The sequence below is a fragment of the Myotis myotis genome, unplaced genomic scaffold (genome assembly GCF_014108235.1).
Source record: "Myotis myotis isolate mMyoMyo1 unplaced genomic scaffold, mMyoMyo1.p scaffold_m19_p_10, whole genome shotgun sequence".
NCBI classification, from domain to species: domain Eukaryota; kingdom Metazoa; phylum Chordata; class Mammalia; order Chiroptera; family Vespertilionidae; genus Myotis; species Myotis myotis.
The window spans coordinates 35700107-35718945 of record NW_023416314.1 but is presented as its reverse complement, the minus strand read 5'-3'; the positions used below and the strand labels follow the sequence as shown (position 1 = coordinate 35718945).

The following is an 18839-nucleotide window of genomic DNA, read 5'->3' as shown; positions in this document are numbered from 1 at the left end:
AGGGCCATCCACTCTGTGCCTAGGCTAGGAAAGATGACCTTTCTATGTACTTCCATACTAACCTGCATATACCTGTCATTCATTCATCCAGGCACTGTACTAAACTGTGGAGAAAGAGTAATGAATAAGACAATTCTCTTTAAGAGCTTCCATTGTCTAATGGGGAACAAAGAAAATGAACATGCAAAGAAACAAGATGTTGGGATAAGTGAGTCAGGGATGGGTGGAGTGGGGAGGGACAACTCTCTGAAGCACCAACATGCAAGCAGAAACCTGAAGGATGAGAATACATTTGGAATACTCTGTACTGGGAAGAATATTCCAGGAACAAAGAACAGCCATGAGAACAAGAGGTGGAAAGGGGGCTTCACATATTCGAGGAGTAGAAGGTAGGTTACTATAGCTTGAGAAGATCAAGCATTAGTGTGTTAAAAGACTCTGTTGGAGAGGTAAGCAGGAATGAGATCACTGTAGTGCCTTTATAAATCATGATAAGGAGTTTCGATTTTAAGAACACAGAGTAACCACTGAAATGTTTTAAGCAGCGTTGTGGCATATGTATTAAGATTACACTAGTGTCTGAGAAGAGAATAGATAATAGGAGTAAAGACAGTGGCTTGAATTAGACAGGTAATGTTGGAAACAGAAATGGAGGGGCTGAGGATTTATGATTAGCTAAGTCAATAGAATGTACTGATAAATTAGATGTGGGGTTAGAGAAGACAGCAGGGGAAGCATGAATTAAGTTTCACTTCTAGGTTCGTAAGCAATTGAGGAGGTAGCAGTGGCTTTTACTGAGAAAGACGAGAAGCCAAAGAGGCTTTGGAGGGAAGAAACAGAATTGTACTTAAGACATATTATTTTGAATGCATATTGGACATAACAGAAAAAATGTCAAATAGGCAACTGCTTCGACAAAACTGCAGCTCAGAAAGAGGCTGGAGCTAGAGGTAAAAATGTGTCTCAGTGGTTGAATATCAACCCATGAACCAGGAGGTCACGGTTTGATTCCTGATCGGGCACATACCGGGATTGTGGGCTCGATCCCCAGTAGAAGGCATGCAGGAGGCACTGGAACATCATCATTGATGTTTCTATCTCTCTATCCATCTCCCTTCTTCTCTCTGAGTAAAATCAATAAAAACTTATTTTAAAAAAATTTAGTTCTCAATATTTAGATGGTACACAAAGCTTTGGAACTGGGTAAGATTACCGGGAGAAAGATGACAGATTAGTGCTTCTCAATGGTGATGATAATGTTCCCTAATAAATATACTGGAAATTTTAAGAGCATTCAGTGGGCAGGAGTCAAGGTTGTCCTGTAATATGTACAAAATCCTACATAACTAAGACTTTTCCTGCAATCGCCCAACTTTCTAATGTTCTGCTAGAGATTCATATAAATAACGGGTATAAAATTATCAACCAAACAAATACAGTTTGGAGCTACCTGATAAACAGAGTCATTATTTTTATCTAATTTATATATTGGATCTTGGCATAAGATTTTGTTTGGAAAAGACTTCTGAGCAAAAACATTTGAAAATCACAATGGATGATTTTAAAGTCATTCCCACTCCCATTCAACTAAACTTTCCCAGATTATATACAGTTTATTAGTGCAACACAATTTAATGTAGTCTTTCTCCATTCTGTATAAGAAAAAAAAAATCTGGCCAGTTTTTTTCTGCCACTGGCAAACAGAAAATGCAGAGCCAAGGAAAAGGAAACCAGTAACTACCAAAAAATGTTTAAATGTGTGTATCCCAGTGAGTTTCATTATCATGAAGGTCTAAAATCCTCCTGTTTCTTTGAGGATTTCCAAGAAAAGATTAAATAAATATTTTGAATTGCCCTCCAGTTATCTATCTGTTCTCATAGCAGAATATAGCTGAGTAATGTTAAAATCTCAAGGGAATGAAATAGAAAAAGCCACACACGTCTGACTCTGCCTTGTGTAAAACTGCAGCAGGGGAGGGTAAACAGCAATTAACTGAAGAGTGGAAAGGAATATAATCAACAATGGAAAATTCATTTGATTGCCATAGGTACTGATGCACCCACATCTATTTTATCTCCTTTTACTCTTTTTCCATCTTCTACTTTACCCTCCCACCCCCACATTTGTCTCTATTCTATTTGCTCATAATTCCAGAAAGGAAAAGTTGACAGCAGAAAACATAAAGATGAAGCATGGCACAGAAACCTAAAAGGTCTAAAATCAAAACTGCATGCCGTTGCCCTAATCTGCAATTTCCTTTAAAGAACACGAGGGAAAGGAGAGTACTCACCACCTGTAAGCTCCACATAACCAGTGAATATCCTCATTTCTTCCTTTATTCCACCTGGGGGTTTTATAGAGGCCATGCCTTTCATGATACACATGATAAAGAATTAAAGAACCTTTGAGGTAGATGAGAACTTAATACAACTTTCCTTTTACCTGTATTTAAAAAGGACCCTGAAGCTTTAAAATGTCGTGTTAAACATTAAGCCCAATGGCATACGACACCAATTTTGGCAAGACCAGTCACAGAATCCAGATTCTTCAGCTTCTAAAACAATCATCTTCCTAATATACCAGGCTGTTCCCCTATTTTTTTTTCCTTGTGTGAAAGGAATAATGCTACTGGATTCAAAATGCTTTTATAAAAAAGTATATCAGTCTCTCCTAAGTATGGAATTCTGATCATGTAAAACAAACATAGGCTCCAAAGATTTGTCGTTTGGTCATTTTATGTTCCCCATCGAGTTGTGTCTCAAAGGGGGCTGCTATCACACTACAGAACTTGCCCAGGCATGCCGTCAGACTGTATCTCTCTTATAACTATCGCCTAGGAAAACAGGCTCCATAAACTGCATTCTACATTGCTGGTTACGTCAGTTTTGAGACTTTCTTATTATTAACAAGTTATGCAAGTAGGCCTTTTGCTGGTCCAATAATTTCTAATGTTTCCATACTTTGTAACCATTACAAATGTGTGTGTATGTACACTGAACTTCTAGTATAAAAATAATCTTTCTTAAAATAAGGATCCATTTACATTCCAGAACACCCACTAACCAGAACACCCACTCTCAGCCCTGAGAAAGGTTTCATTTGGGCAACTATTTGGTCAGCAGGAAAGGAGCTGTTAGCTCAGACTATTTGTAAACAGTCTGCTTTCCTGCTGAGAAAGTGAGAATGAACAAGGCAAGGGACAACCAAGAAAAGAACCAAGGGCACAGTGAGGCTGGAACAAAACAAAAGGTGATTTTTTTTTTTTCTTTCAGAAAAGAAACAATGCAAACTGCCAAAAGTCAGATTTGCTGCCAAATGTGAAGGGGCACGGAAAAATGTACCAAACGTTTTCCTCACTATCATTCACAAAATATTGGTTTTGGCTTATCAGTTGTCAGGATGGGTTAAAGATGGATCTGAGGTGTCCCAGACCATTATCTATCTTCTCACCCCATTTTCTAGCCCCTTCCGTGAGAAGGGAAATCTACTGTCCAGAGTCAAGTCCTGTGAAAGTGAACAAAGGAAACCTTATTTGAAATGGAGTGGGGAGGCCATAAAGGGACACTTCGTTGCAGCTTATGGAACCAGCAGGAAGAAGGCCGTTTCTTCCCTTCTTGCCTCAGCCACAGCAACTGCCCTCTCTCTGCTCATTGCCAATAAGAATCTGCCCAAACTTCAAACTCTTGCTCTCCACCAATGGACTCCTGTTCAAAACACCCCTCCCCATTTCCTCCTGGAACTCAATAATAAAACTGATTGCCCTTTTGCCTCTTCAGACTTGCCTACGGTTTGCCATAGTTTACATGTCCCAAATTGCAATTCCTCTGTTATTCCCAAATAAACTCACTTGTTCTTTTAAGGGTGACAGCCCTAAACCACTTGTATATATCAACTAAATGAATATTTTCTCCCACTTATTAAGATGAAGGGAAAAAATGAGAATCTTGGGAGGAAGTTGTAAGAAGGAAATATTCAAGCAGTCACAGCATATTTGGAATATTGCTTATCAAAAAAATTCCCCCTTTAGTCCTTTCTGATCATGAAGCGTTGGTTCATCTTTTCTTCATCTTTAACACCTAAACTCTTTTATTTTGTTCCGTCCTTTCTATTTTTACAATTACTAACAAGACCCAGTGCATATCACTTACATCTAGATGTAATACCAATGGCCTCCTCTCCTACCACTTCCTCTTCTAATCTATTCTTTCTGCCTTCATCAAGTCTTTCCCAAGCTTACAAATCCTCATTGGTTCTGTAGTATTTCTTCTAACCTACCTTACCATTCAGGGCTTCCTTCCCACTGTTCTCCATTTTAAAAACACTCAAAAACAGAAAAACATTGATAATACCCTTCAAATTCAACTGCTCTTGTTCCCCACATTTCGCCTTAATCATTCTTACTTTGTTTGCTTATGCTGTATTTCCCCTCCTAGAATGCACCTGCCCCCTCCCCAAGAAATAATACTTTACCAATCTTTTATCACTTAATCATATATTGCTTTATATTATTATTCAACTGTGTATGTACCCATCTCCTCACTGGAATACAAGCTCCTTCTTGGCAGCAACTATTTCATATTTCTTTTATCCCCCCTAAACTCAATACATTTTTATAAAACAAAACTGCATTAAGCATCTTAAATCCTTGTCAAATATCCTTTGATGAAATCTCGTCCCTTATTCCCATACCCCTCCCAAAGTAAAAATTGAATCCAACAAACAATGTCAAAGGTAACATTTTCTTGCAGTTGCTGCATGGAGCAAAGCAAGATACTGATACCTGAAACAGTAGGCTTAGTGATCCTTCACCTCTGGCTGTAGTGCTTAAGGATAAGCTATTATAAGGCATTGAGGCCCCGTGCACGAAATTCATGCACTTGGGGTGGGGGTGGGGTGTCCCCTCAGCCTGGCCTGCGCCCTCTCGCAGTCCGGGACTCCTTGGGGGATGTCTGACTGCTGGCTTAGGCCCGATCCCCCCCCAGGGGTCAGGCCTAAGCCGGCAGTCGGGGCATCCCTCTCGCAATCCGGAATCCCCCACTCCTTACTGCCCGCCTGCTTGCTCCTTACCGCAGGCTCCTTACCTCTCGGCTCGCTGCTCCTCAGCACTGCCATGGAGACAGGAGAGGCTCCCGTCACCTCCGCTGTGCTCACTAGCCATGACCCCAGCTTCTGGCTGAGTGGCTGTTCCCCCTGTGGGAGCGCACTGACCACCAGAGGGGCAGTTCCTGTGTTGAGCATCTGCCCCTGATGATCAGTGCACATCATATTGACTGGTCGTTCCAGTTGTTCCACTGTACTGGTCGCTTAGGCTTTTATTATATAGACTAAAGGCCTGGTGCACGAAAATCATGCATGGGTAGGGCTCCTAGGCCTGACTGGCAATCAGGGCCAATCTGTGGGGCATCATAGTGACTGGTCGTTCTGCCATTTAGTCAATTTGCATATTAGGCTTTTGTTATATAGGATACTGATATAAATTTAACCACTTTGATGATACTAAAAATTATCCAAAAAGAGTCATATCTTTTTTTGTGATCAAAGTACCTCCTGAAGTCAACAATGCCGTGGAATGCTTACTTCAAGGATGGCATCCATAAAATAAAATAAATGTCCAATTTCCAAGAAAAACCCATTCCCCAAAACTTGGCCCTAAAGAGCATAAGCTCAAAAGGCTGTCTGGTGTCTAGGAAGCTGACATTTTCTTTTCATTTATGAGTACTTACCTGAATTCAAATGTCTGAACGGGCATCATGAAAGTTCATGTTAAACACAAAAAGGGAAATTTACTTTCTGCTTTAATTAGCAATGGAAACAACCATTTGCAGAAAACACCAATCCCCCCATATTAAAAGTTCATAGGTCTCTAACAGTTAGCCAATGTTACTTTTGGGAAAACACAGGCAAGCAATGAAGATAATTTTTAAGAAATGTGCCCTAGTATTGACATGCATAGCTAATTTCTAAATAGATCCAGAATACAACCACATTTTAGGATTTACCACTTCAGCTTTGGTCTAAACCACTATCACTTGTCCACCTGGATTACAGCATCAACTTTGAACTGTTTTGTCATCTTCTGTACTTACCCACCCACTATTTACTCTCTATGCAGCAGCCAGAATAATGTCATTAAGACTTATGTTACTCATCTGCTTAGAACTTTCTGACTTTCTATCTTTCTCAGAGTTAAGTTCTTACGATGGCATGCAAAATCTTACATCAGAGGTACTTAGTAGGAATGTTTCTGATGATCACAATGACTAGAGAGAAGTACTGGAGTTTAATGAGTACCACCAGAGTTTTGAATATCCCATGGAATATCCGCATAAGTGAATTATATGAATTCTTTCAGTGTACTCTGACTTTTACAGAATGTGTCCTCCATGTAAACTAAGGAAAAGCTACACTTTATTTGCTGTAGAACTTTATCAATATTTTTTTTACCATTTCATAAAACCCCATCATCATTAGTAACACTGTTCATGATACCTGAGTCACCAATATAAAACACCTGTGTGCACTGGAAATATAGGGGGGTGGGGGCACACACTTTGTAAAGCATATGACTGTCTAACACATGAAACTAATACAATATTGAATGTAAACTATAATTGAAAAAAAGGACACCTGTGTAAGTCCTAATTTATAGCTCTCAAAGTCAGCAACTTATATAAAGGCTACTTGTATTCTAAACTTGTCATTCTATAGCATTTACATAATTAAATGACATTACTTTCGTCTTCTTTATATTATGTTCAGAACATTGCACTATTTTCTTTTTTAAACTGAGAGCATAGAAAGCTTATATCATCTATTCATTTCAGGAGAGAAAAGGGATATTACAATAGGCTGGCTATAGAGAGAGTGTTTACTTTATAAAGCTGAAGGTCGCAGCCCCATATAATCTGCATTTACTCCCACCTCCTTCTACCTGTGTGTCCTCAACTCCCACAATTCTTCCCCTCATCAACTATGCTCCATCCACACTGGCCTTTGTGGTAATATCTTGAAAACTTCAGGCTCCAGCACAGGGCCTCTGTCCTTGCTGTGCCTCTGCCTGGAAAGTACTTCCCCCAGGAATCACCATTACTTCCTCCCTCACATCTAACATGTTTCTGTTAGAGCACTAGTATCTTCTCAGTGAGGCTTCCCCTGACTGCCCAATATAAACCTGAATCTCTCTCTCTGGTAATCCCTATCCTCTTCTTCCTGCTTTGCTTTCCTCCACAGTACTAATCACCATCTGCTCTAACTATCTTTTCCTGGGTGACATATCACTACAACTTAATGGCTTAAAACAACCATCTATTGCTACTTTTCATGATTCTGTGAGCTGGGTGGGTTCAGCTGGTGGTTCTTGTTTGGGGTCTCTTATTTGATTACAGCTAAATGGGCCTTGGGACTGAAGTCATCTGCAGGCTTAACTGAGCTAGACGACCAAGATGACTTCTTCAACCACATGTCTGGTGCCTTAGCTGGGATGGCACAAACAGATGGGTGCCGGCCAGGAATCTTTGTCTCACTATTTAGCTTTCCCAGACGACTAGTTTGGGCTAGCTCAAAGCACGGTGGTCTCCTGGTAGTCAGACTGCTTACACGACACAGGCTTCCTCCAGAACTCACATTCCAAAAGACCAAAGTCAGAGTTTGTGAGGTTTACGACCTCGCCAAGGAAGCTTCATTTCTACCTTGTTCTGTTGGTTACACAGAATCTGCCTGAATGAAGTGTGGGAGGGGACCACAAAGGGTATAAATACTGGAAAGCAGAGTACACTAGTGAGCTATCTTCAGACTATTACCACAATACGTAAAATGCTACAGCTTTTACTTTTTTATTGTAAATATTTCATTTATTGTACCTCCCTTTCCACAAAGATATACATTCTCAAGGAAAAAGATGTCTGTGTACTTTTTCACGACTATATTCCTAGCACATGTTATGTTCTTAATATTAATTTAAAAAAAGGATTTTTGCATTAGGTAAGTGATATGCATAAATAATTCACCCTATATGCTTACTTCTCACCCTGGGTTTCTCCCTTACTCAAACTCCTACCAATTTAACTTTCTGGAAAGGAACTTGGGTAATTTTGGAAGAAGAAAAGTGAAAGACAAAGTTGAAGGCAAAAATCAAAGACAGAAATATAAAAAAGGGTCACAAACTGCTTACTTTGCCCATGCAGACATCTCTGATCACTACAGCACCTGAAAATTCTCCTAGCACACTTATAAAATGAGCCAGATTTTATATTTAGTAATTCTACATAAATTATTCTGTATAATTACCCTTATAAAACCCAGTTAAATAGTTATGCTGTCTATAATTTCACGTGTCGGCTTTGTCTGTTGGATAAGAAATAATTTCTTGAGAACCAGCTCATTTTAATTTTTAAGAACAAATTTTAATTCAGAATTCTCAACATATGACATAATACAAATCTATGCATACTAGTGTTACAGAAAAAACTGAACTAGTTAGTGAATTCTTCTAGTTGGTAGAGACAAAGTAGCTGTGACTATGTGGTTAAAAGGGTGTTGGTCATGGTCACCTCACTTTCTAAGCCTATGTCTACACTTGATGTCATACATTTAGCAGTTTCTCCAGGGGCTGTAGCTTTCAATACTGACTGTATATTAGAAGCACCTGGAAAGTTTTAAAAATCCCCCATGCCAGACTACATCCCAGACTAATTAATCTGAATTTCAGAGCCCAAGCATTCATACTTTTTAATGTTCCTTGGTGAATTCAATATACAGTCGAGACTCAGAATCATTGTCTTAAACTCTCCCTTCTCCTTTACTTCATCAGTCTCTTCTAAACTAGTAGTAGGGGGAGAGGGGGAGGAATAAAATGAGAGAAAAAACTTTATTTAAAAAAGACAAAAAAAGGAGGGAATATTTTAAAAGAAACAAAAGAATAAAAGGCACAAAATAAGATGGTTAAAAATCAAAATGCCTAAGCCCGTGGTTGGCAAACTGCGGCTCGCGAGCCACATGCGGCTCTTTGACCCCTTGAGCGTGGCTCTTCCACAAAATACCACAGTGCAGGCGTGTGTACAGTGCGATGGAAACTTCGTGGCCCATGCGCAGAAGTCAGTTTTTGGCCTGGGCGAGTCTATTTTGAAGAAATACTATTGATATTTGGCTCTGTTGACTAATGAGTTTGCCAACCACTGGCCTAAGCAATCACAATAAAGATTAGTGGACTAGATTAAATAGTAAAAAGGGAAAAGACTAAGAGCTACAGCAATTACATTTTTAAAAAATCTGAGCTATATGCTATTTCCAAGATACACATTTAAAACACAAGACAAAAAAAAGGCTGAGCAAAAGGATAAGTGGCAGTAAAAAAACAAGTCAAACAAATACTGATTAAAACCAACTATGGTTAAATAATATCAAACAAAACAGATCATAAGGGAAAAAGCTGTGCTTGGGGAAAAAAAAAACACACTATAAAGTTAAAGTTTTATTTGATCAAAAAGTGATTCCAAAATTGTATATATCCAATAACATAGTCTGAAAAATATATAAAGCAAACACTATGAGAAAAAAATTAAAAAATATACCAGAGAATTTTAATACAGGAGTAAATGGCAGATAAAGAAGACTAAATATCAGTAAACATACTATAGATTTGTATATAAAATTAATAATCTTGTTCTAATACATATATATTGAAGACTATACCCAATAAATGAAAAAGATACTCTTTCTAAAGATACATTTATAATATCAGAAAAATATACAGTATCTAGAAATAAATTTTACAGAGGTATTCATAATATTTATGAAGAAAATTATTAAACTCCATTGAAAAACATTAAAGAACTCCTGAATATATAGAATTCTATACCATGTTCAGGGATAGGAACACTCAAGACCATAAAGATACCAGTTTTTCTAAACTGATCTACAGAATCAATGATATTCCAATTAAAAACGAAATAGGTTTTTTTAAAGCTTGCTAAGATATAGTTCATAAGTTTACATGGAAGAGAAAAGGATCAAGAATAGTCACAAAACTCTTAAAATTAGGTCAAAAGATTTACCTTACTACATACTAAGACTTACCGAAGAGCTCCAGCAATTTAGAGAGTGAAGTGCTGGTACAGGGATATTCTGATAAACCAATGGAACAGAGTAGAGCGCACAGAAATAGACACACATATATGTAAACTTAATTTATGACAGAGATGACAATTGTGATTACAGGAAGAGAAATGATCTCTTCAATAAATTGTACTGGAATAGTTATCTATTTTGGGGAAAAAACTGGACTCTTACATCATACTCAAAACTCAATTCCTAGTAGATAAAGGACATATAAGTGTAATGTATAAACTATAAAACTTTTAGGAGATAATATAAGAAGGATTACTTAAACAAGATAGAAAAGCACAAACCATAAAGAAAAGGACAAAAACTTTTCTACATTAAAATTTAAGAACTCTGTTTATCAAAAGGGAGTATAGAGAAAGAGAAAAGGCAAGCCACAAACTGGGAGAAAAGATCAGCAACAATATACTCAACAAAGGATTAATGTTATCCAGACTATAAAAACACTGATACGTAAAGACAACACAATAGAAAATACTATAGAAGAGAAAAGGAGTGGCCAACAGCCATAAGAAAATATTGCCAATCTCAACAGTTATTAGAGCAAAGCAAATTGAAAAAATCACATCAAGATCCCATTTTACATCCACGACACTGGCAAAAATTTAAGACTGAAAATATCAGGTGTTGACAAAGATGTAAAACAGCGCACCCTGCTGGTGGGAGTTTAAATTCTTTCTTCACTTCATGTAAAAATTTGGATTTATCTAGCAGAGCTGAGTCTATGAACATGGACTTCTACTATTCTGTATATACCCTTGAAGACACATTCAAATCACCTGGAGACTCTTTTTTATTTAATTGATATTTAGAGAGAGTAAGGGAGAGAGAGAAAGAAAAAGAGAGAAGCCCTAACCGGTTTGGCTCAGTGGATAGAGCGTCCGTCTACGGGCTGAAAGGTCCCAGGTTCGACTCCGGTCAAGGGCATGTACCTGGGTTGCAGGCACATCCCCAGTAGGAGGTGTGCAGGAGGCAGATGATCGATGTTTCTCTCTCATCGATGTTTCTAACTCTCTATCCCTCTCCCTTCCTCTCTGTAAAAAAATCAATAACATATTTTTTAAAAAAAGAAAAAGAGAGAGAAAGAAATAACAATGTGAGAGAGAAACAACCATCGGCTGCCTCCCGAAAGGGCCCCAACCAAGTACTGAGCCCACAACCTGGGAATGTGCCCTGACTGGGAATTGAACCAGCAACCCCTCTATCTTGGTTCATGGGTCAACATTCAACCACTGAACCACACCAGCTGGGCCGAGTTTCAGTTTTATATCCCATATACGAGTGAAATATGGTTCATAGCTTTTTCTGACAGATTTCGCTTTATCTGACAGATATATGTACCACATCTTCTTTATCCAATCCTCTATCGAAGGACACTTTGATTATCCCCATGTCTTGGCCATTGTTGAGGACCTGAACAGACACCTCTCCCAAGAAGACATACAAATGGCCAACCGATATATGAAAGATGGTCAATTTCACTAGCTATTTTGGAAATACAAATCAAATTCACATTATTTTGGTGGCATTTATTATTGTAGAATTTTGTTTTTCCTATTTAAAAATATCTTGCAAATTCATGTTTCTGAGAGACAAAATGGAAATAACTTTGTAAGTCAAATAGCACTAGCACAGTACTTTTAAGAAAAAAGCAAGGCTTAACAAATATTTACAGGCTGAATCAAATAGTGCAATTTTATTCCAGTGTGTCTGATGGGGATTAGATCATTTTAAGAATGTACTCCATTTGGTGGATACCAGAGGATGGAAGAAATAGTGCAGTCTTCTCAATAGGAAGCAGCAGCAGCAGGCTGTATCAATTCAGAATCTAAGGGAATTTTTTTTACCAAGATGTTAATTCACAAAATCCTCACTTCATAGTGGAAGTGGCAAAAACACAAGATGAGTGAGAGCACACCAGCTTCCAGGTCAGTTCTCTTCTCAGTGCTCTTGAAAACAGGTTTGCTTCTCTTAGTTCTACTGTGGCACTTTCTCTTTTCATTGAAAAAGCAATACATCAAATCAAAAAGTTTTAAATGTTGGCAACGCACTCTGACAGCTAATTCATATGTAACAGCATCACACATATTGCTGACAGAGTTTGGTACAAACTCTCTAGATAGCAGTGACCGTCTATGGGAAAGAATAACGGGGTAGCTGCAAGTCAGGGGTGGAAGGGAAACTAACTTTTGTAACTTCTGAACAGTACACTACCTTTTTGTTGTTTTTAAGTAACACAAACCTATAATAAAAAAATTCAAAGAATCTAGAACAGTAGGCCCTATGCCCAGGGGCAAACATTATTGTGAGTCTCTTATCTATCTTCCTAGATAGGACCTACGCATTTTTTACCTGCACATGCAGAAACAGGGCCTTAACTTGAGCAACAAACATCCTCACAGAAAAGAAAATGGCAAGTCTTAAGGTTGAAAATTCTGCAAATGAAAAGAGCTCACAGAAAATAATAATTAACAGGTACCCAAATGTTCCACCTGTGTCCAGTGGCACAGAGGACACAGTTCTTCCCTGTAAGGAGCTTACAATCTAGATCAGAAACAAATTGATGTCAAGAAACCATTAAAGAACTAAATATTAAAACAGGCCACAAGTACAACAGGAGCTGGAAGAAGGGAAAGATTAAAATTAGTTGAAAAAGAATTGTTTTGAAAAGAAGCTTGACCTGGGTTAGCCCTCATACCATCTAAAAAGTTTAAAAGAAACAGGTAAGAGTATTAAAAAGTGAAAACATCAAGCATAACCAAAATGATGTGTGTCATAAATAACATAACAATAAAATTTGCAAGCATCAAAATCTGTCCAATAACTTCTAGAATGCACAACAGCTTGGAAAAGAAACTGGGTGCTTACATCAGCCTGCTCCTGCATATTAAGTTTTCCTTATTTTTGAATAGCTATTTTAAATATTCATACATGTTCTTTCCATTAATTCTTATGACCTATAAGCATAGTGTTAGTCATGTGGTAGGCAGTTAGACAGACATGAGCAGAGCAAGGATGATGGGCCAGGTACAGAAGGTTACCAAGGTGAAAAGTCCCAGGTGCCTAGCCAGGGACAACTGTAGGGTGGGACCTTGCTCCACAGTACCTTTTCTCACCTAGCATGAGTTTTGGACCCCCTGACCTTTCCTCCCTAGAGATAACATCAGTTGTATTTCAGCTCCAGGCCCAGAAAAGCAGCACAACCAGACCAGCAAGGCAAGGCTGACCTCAGGACCAGCTGCACTGAATAACGACCCCACCCTGGTGCTGGCCAATCAATCAGTGGAGACCTAGACCCTGAAAGGACATACCTGGAAATCTGTGGAATATTCTATGGAGATCTTCTCCTGGGACCTCCCATAAAATCTCTACCCTTAAAACCCTTAGGACAGTGGTTCTCAACCTTGGCTGCACATTAGAATCACCTGGGAATCTTTTTTAAATCCTGATTTCTGGGCCTCATCCTCCGGAAATTCTGTTTCTTTGTTATGGGGTGGGGCCACAACATTAGTAACAAAGAAACAGAATTTCCGGAGGATGAGGCCCTGAAATCAGGATTTAAAAAAGATTCCCAGGTGATTCTAATGTGCAGCCAAGGTTGAGAACCACTGCCTTAGGGTGAAGGAGCTAGTGAATTGTACACTTAAAAATGGGTAAAATGGTAAATTTTATGATATATACACACATACACATATATAAATATATGTAACCAAAATAATTAAAAATGCAAACCAACCTAGAGCCAAACTTCAGACACAGTATGAGATTTCAGTATAAAGCTCTAGGTAGGAGATTTTTCACAGTCTAAGATTCAGATATAAAATTGCACATGTCTCTTTGCATTCCATTAAACAGCCTTACACCTTCAGTTCCTTCTGCACTTTATTTTTTTTTTTAATATATTTTATTGATTTTTTACAGAGAGGAAGGGAGAGAGATAGAGAGTTAGAAACATCGATGAGAGAGGAACATCGATCAGCTGCCTCCTGCACATCTCCTACTGGGGATGTGCCCACAACCCAGGTACATGCCCTTGACCGGAATCGAACCTGGGACCTTTCAGTCTGCAGGCCGATGCTCTATCCACTGAGCCAAACCGGTTTCGGCTCTTCTGCACTTTATAAAGAACTTCAGTGTATGAATAAATTCTAGACTTGAGCAGTGTTCCTATTATATGAAGTACTTCTCTTAGATTTTCCTCAGTCTAATTGAATTTCATAATGTGTAACCATTTACCTATCACATGCTGGCAAAGAAGAATTGTAATTAAAAGCTTAAATGTGAATAACACATTTACATATATATTGTAAATGTTCAAAAGCAAAAGACAAAAAGCAAACCTACAGTTAGCTCTGTTGGTTGGAGAGGCATCCAATACACCAAAAGGTGGCAAGCTTGATTCCTGGTCAGGGCACATACCCAAGTTTTGGGTTGGATTCCTGGGCGTGTGCAGGAGGCAACTGATCAATGCGATGTTCTTTCTTTTTCTCTCTTTCTCACCCCCCTTTTCTCTTTCTAAAATCAGTTAAAAAAGAAGAAAAGAAAACCCACAATAAGATACCACTTCACACACTCTGATACGGTTATAGTAAAAAAAAGAAGGGCAATAAAAATGTGGCAATGATGTAGAGGAACATGGCTGATGGGAATGTAGAATGGTGAAGTCACTTTGAAAAATGGTTTGGCAGTTTCTCAAAACAGAGTTACCATATGACCCAGCAATTCCACCCAGGAGAAATGAAATCATCCAAATGTTTTCACAAATGTTCATAGTAGCATTACTCATCATAGCCCAAAGGTGGAAACAATCCAAATATACATCATCTGCTAAACGGATAAACAAATGTTGTATATCTATACAATAGAATACCAATTGAATATAAAAAGTAATGAAGTACTGATATATGCTACAACATGGATGAACCTCAAAAACTTTATGCTAACTGAAAGAAGCCAGACACAAAAGACCATATGTTCTATGACCCCATTTATATAAAATGCTCCAGAAAAGGCAAATCTATGGAGTAGTTTTAGGTGACCTACAGCTGGGGGTGCATATGGGAAGGAACTTCTAATGGGTACCAGGTTTCATTTGGGGGTGATGAAAACGCTCCTGAATTAGATATGATTCCTGCACAACCCTATGAATATACTAAAATCCATGGAAATGTATACTTACGTGATCAATCTCCTCATTCTTATAGCTACCCACCAATATGAACCTTCCAATCCATCCATCCAGATTCCAATGAAAACCCTGCTACTTCACACTCAAGACGCTGCTCGCATTGTTCCCCACCTGGAATACTCTCCCCGGGGTACAGCCAAGTCACATAATTGTTTTGAAGATTTTTCTAACCAAGTCAATCCTCGCTATCATAATTTTCCTCTAGATTCCATACCACTTACAACTTGCAACACTGTAACCTCAAATATAGACATAAGGCAGTTTGACCTATTTCCCATCAATCTCCAGTTCTTCCTTTAGTCTCTTTTATCTTCTCAGAGACAAACTAGTTACTCCAGTATCGTAAAGACCAAACATAACTGGGGACTTGGGGCCTTAAACAAAGAGGAAAACGTGTACATCAAGGCATATTGTAAGACTAGAGGCCCGGTACACAAAAATTTGTGCACTTGCGGGGGGTGGGCGGGGGAGGGGAGGGTCCCTCAGCCCGGCCTGTGCCCTCTCGCAGTCTGGGACCCCTCGGAGGATGACCACTGCTGGCTTAGGCCTGCTCCCAGGGGATTGGGCCTAAGCTGGCAATCAGACATCCCTCTGGCAGCCCGGCAGCCCTCGGGGGATGTCCACTTGCCAGCGGGGAGCAGACCTAAGCTGCAGTCAGACATCCTTAGTGTTGCTGAGGAGGCAGGAGAGGCTCCCACCACCACTGCTGTACTGGCAGCCATCAGCCTGGCTTGTGGGAGCGCACTGACCACCAGAGGGCAGCTCCTGCATTGAGCGTCTGCCCCCTGTTGGTCAAAGTGTGTCATAGTGACCAGTCATTCCCAGTCTTTCTGCTGTTAGGGTCAGTTTGCATATTACCCTTTTACTATATAGGATACTTTCCCCTTCCTATGTATTTACCTTAACTGATAACTTACCTTGTGTTGTTTAGAGGCCACAATACACATACTGTAATTAATTATTTAGTCTTGTTTATGGTAGCAAAGCAGTTATTTCCAAATTTATCACTTTTTTAATTAGTTACAGATTTTTTAATTTAATTTGGATCTCTTTAATAATTCCCTTCTTATTGGTAAAAACAAAACAACAATAACAAAAAAACCCTTTAAATTATACCTTCCATTCACTGTCACTTACTTTTTAATATTTAGTGGTTTAGGGATTATAAAAGATATTTAAGGTAAATGATTCTTCTTCACTTCAATATTCAGAACAAGGTGCAATATTCAGTTAAATTGCAAACAGAAAACTAATAACACAAACACCTAGAAAAAATGTATTTTTATAATTTATATATACACTCTCTCAGTATCTGCAGGGGATTGGTTCCAGGACCCCCAGCTGATACCAAAATCTACAGATGCTCAATTAAGTCCCTTATATAAAACTAGAGGCACGGTACACAAAATTCGTGCACTGGCGTGTGTGTGTGGGGGGGCTCCCTCAGCCCGGCCAGCACCCTCTCACAGTCCAGGACCCCTCACTCTTTACTGCCCGCCTGCTCGCTGCTCCTTAGCACTTGGCTCACTGCTCCTTAGCGCTCTTTAGTGCTGCCGCTCCTTGTGCTCATCAGCCGTGAGCCGGCTTCTGGCTGAGTGGCGCTCCCCCCGTGGGAGCGCACTGACCATGAGGGGGCAGCTCCTGCGTTGAGCATCTGCCCCCTGGTGGTAGTGCGCATCATAGTGACTGGTCATTCTGCCGGTCATTCCACTGTTCGGTCTATTTGCTTATTAGGGTTTTATTAGCCGGTTTGGCTCAGTGGATAGAGCATAGGCCTGTGGACTGAAGAGTCCCAGGTTTGATTCCAGCCAAGGGCACATGCCCAGGTTGCAGGCTTGATCCCCAGTAGGGGGTGTGCAAGAGGCAGCCTATCAATGATTCTCTCTCATCATTGATGTTTCTATCTCTCTCTCTCTCCCTCTCCTTTCCTCTCTGAAATCAATATAAATATATTTAAAAAAAATAAAATGGTGTAGTATTTGCATATAACCCATGCACATTCTCCCATATACTTTAAACCATTTCTAGATTATGAGTAGTATCTAATACAATGTAAATGCTATGTAAATAGTTGTCATTCTATATTGCTTAGGGAATTATGACAAGGAAAATGTCTGTATATATTCAGTACAGATGAAACCATCATAGGCCTAACGACATAATACATAGCAACAACAGAACTTTTTTCCTGAACATTTTCAATCTGTGGTTGGTTGAATCTGTGAATGCAGAACCTGTGGATACAATAGGCTGAATGTATCATTTGCTACCTTCTTTGAACTCATATATACAGATGCTAACACTCACTTTCTTATTCCATATACAAGACTAAACTCAAAACAGATTAAAGTCTACAATTTAACACCTGAAAACAAAAAACTTTTAGAAAAAACATAGCTGACATTGCTGGTAGCAATACAAATATTTTTGGATATGTCTCCTCAGGCAAGGTAAATAAAAGAAGAAATAAACAAATGAAACTATATCAAATTAAAAAGGTTTTGTACAGCAAAGGAAACCATCAACAAGACAAAAAGACATCCTACTGGATGAGAGAAGATATTCACCAATAATACATTCAATTAGGGGATAATATCCAAAATATATAAGTACAACTTAAGACATTCCCATACACACAAAAGAAACAATCCAATAAAAAATGGGCAGAGGACCTGAATAGACATATGAAAAGTTTCTCAATATCACTAAATCAAATCAACAGAGAAATGCAAATTAAAACAATGAGATATCACCTCACACCTGTCAGAATGTCTATCATCAATAAATCAACAAGCAAGTATAGGTGAGGATGTGGAGAAAAGGGAACCCTTGTGGACTGTTGGTGGGACTGTGAGTTGGTGCAGCCACTATCAAAGCGTATGGAGGCTCCTCAAAAAAAGAAAAAACAGAACTACTATATGATTCAGCAATTCCACTTCTGGATATTTATCTGAAGAAATCCAAATACTAATTTGAAAAGATATATGCTCCCTTATATTCACTGCAGCATCCTATATAATAAAAGGCTAATATGCAAACTGTCCCCTCAGGAGGTCGACTGGCAGACGGGGAGTTCGATCACTCGCTATGACATGCGCTGACCACCGGGGGGCGGCGTGAAACATGGCGGGACATGATCACCAGGCAGCGGCAGGGTGCTGAGGGAGTGAGGGAAGGAGGAGGCGAGGAGGCAGGGAGGCCGGGAGGCCGGGAGGCAGGGAACCTAGTCTACCCTGATCACTGGCCAGGCCTAGGGACCCTACCCATGCATGAATTTCATGCACCAGGCCTCTAGTTATTTATAATAACCAAGATATGAAAGCACCCTAGTGTCCATTGATAGATAATTAGATAAAGAATATGTGGCACATATATACAATGGAATATTACTAAGCAATAAAAAAAGAATCTTGCCACTTTAATGATATGGATGGACCTATAGGGTATTATGCTAAGAAAAATAAGTCAGAGAAAGATAAATACCATATAATTTCACTTATATGTTGAATCTGAAAAACAAAATAAATGAAC

The 18839-nt window shown here is 39.1% G+C and overlaps 2 protein-coding genes across 4 annotated transcripts in view; one reads left to right on the top strand and one right to left on the bottom strand.

Annotated features, from left to right (window-relative positions):
• The window catches only part of NARS2 (asparaginyl-tRNA synthetase 2, mitochondrial), a 114966-nt gene that overhangs the window by 81859 nt on the left and 14268 nt on the right, over positions 1-18839 (bottom strand). The window lies entirely within an intron of this gene.
• On the top strand, positions 267-3855 carry LOC118664588. Of its 2 annotated transcripts, none has more exons than XR_004970368.1 (2): positions 267-389; positions 3464-3776. XR_004970368.1 is itself a non-coding variant. In XM_036324850.1 (2 exons), exons 1-2 carry the CDS (start codon positions 281-283, stop codon positions 3840-3842), a joined length of 678 nt encoding a protein of 225 aa, XP_036180743.1. In that variant the 5' UTR covers positions 268-280; the 3' UTR covers positions 3843-3855. The 2 variants fall into 2 exon arrangements, 1 of the variants encoding a protein (XP_036180743.1); XM_036324850.1 differs by having other exon boundaries at positions 268-389; positions 3274-3855.

What these genes read in the sequence shown, in the direction of transcription:
- LOC118664588 (XM_036324850.1), top strand. Translation starts at nt 281, where the DNA reads ATGAGAATACATTTGGAATACTCTGTACTGGGAAGAATATTCCAGGAA. An exon ending in ACATATTCGAGGAGTAGAAG is followed by an intron (nt 390 to 3,273) that starts GTAGGTTACTAT and finishes TTTTTCTTTCAG; the next exon opens with AAAAGAAACAATGCAAACTG.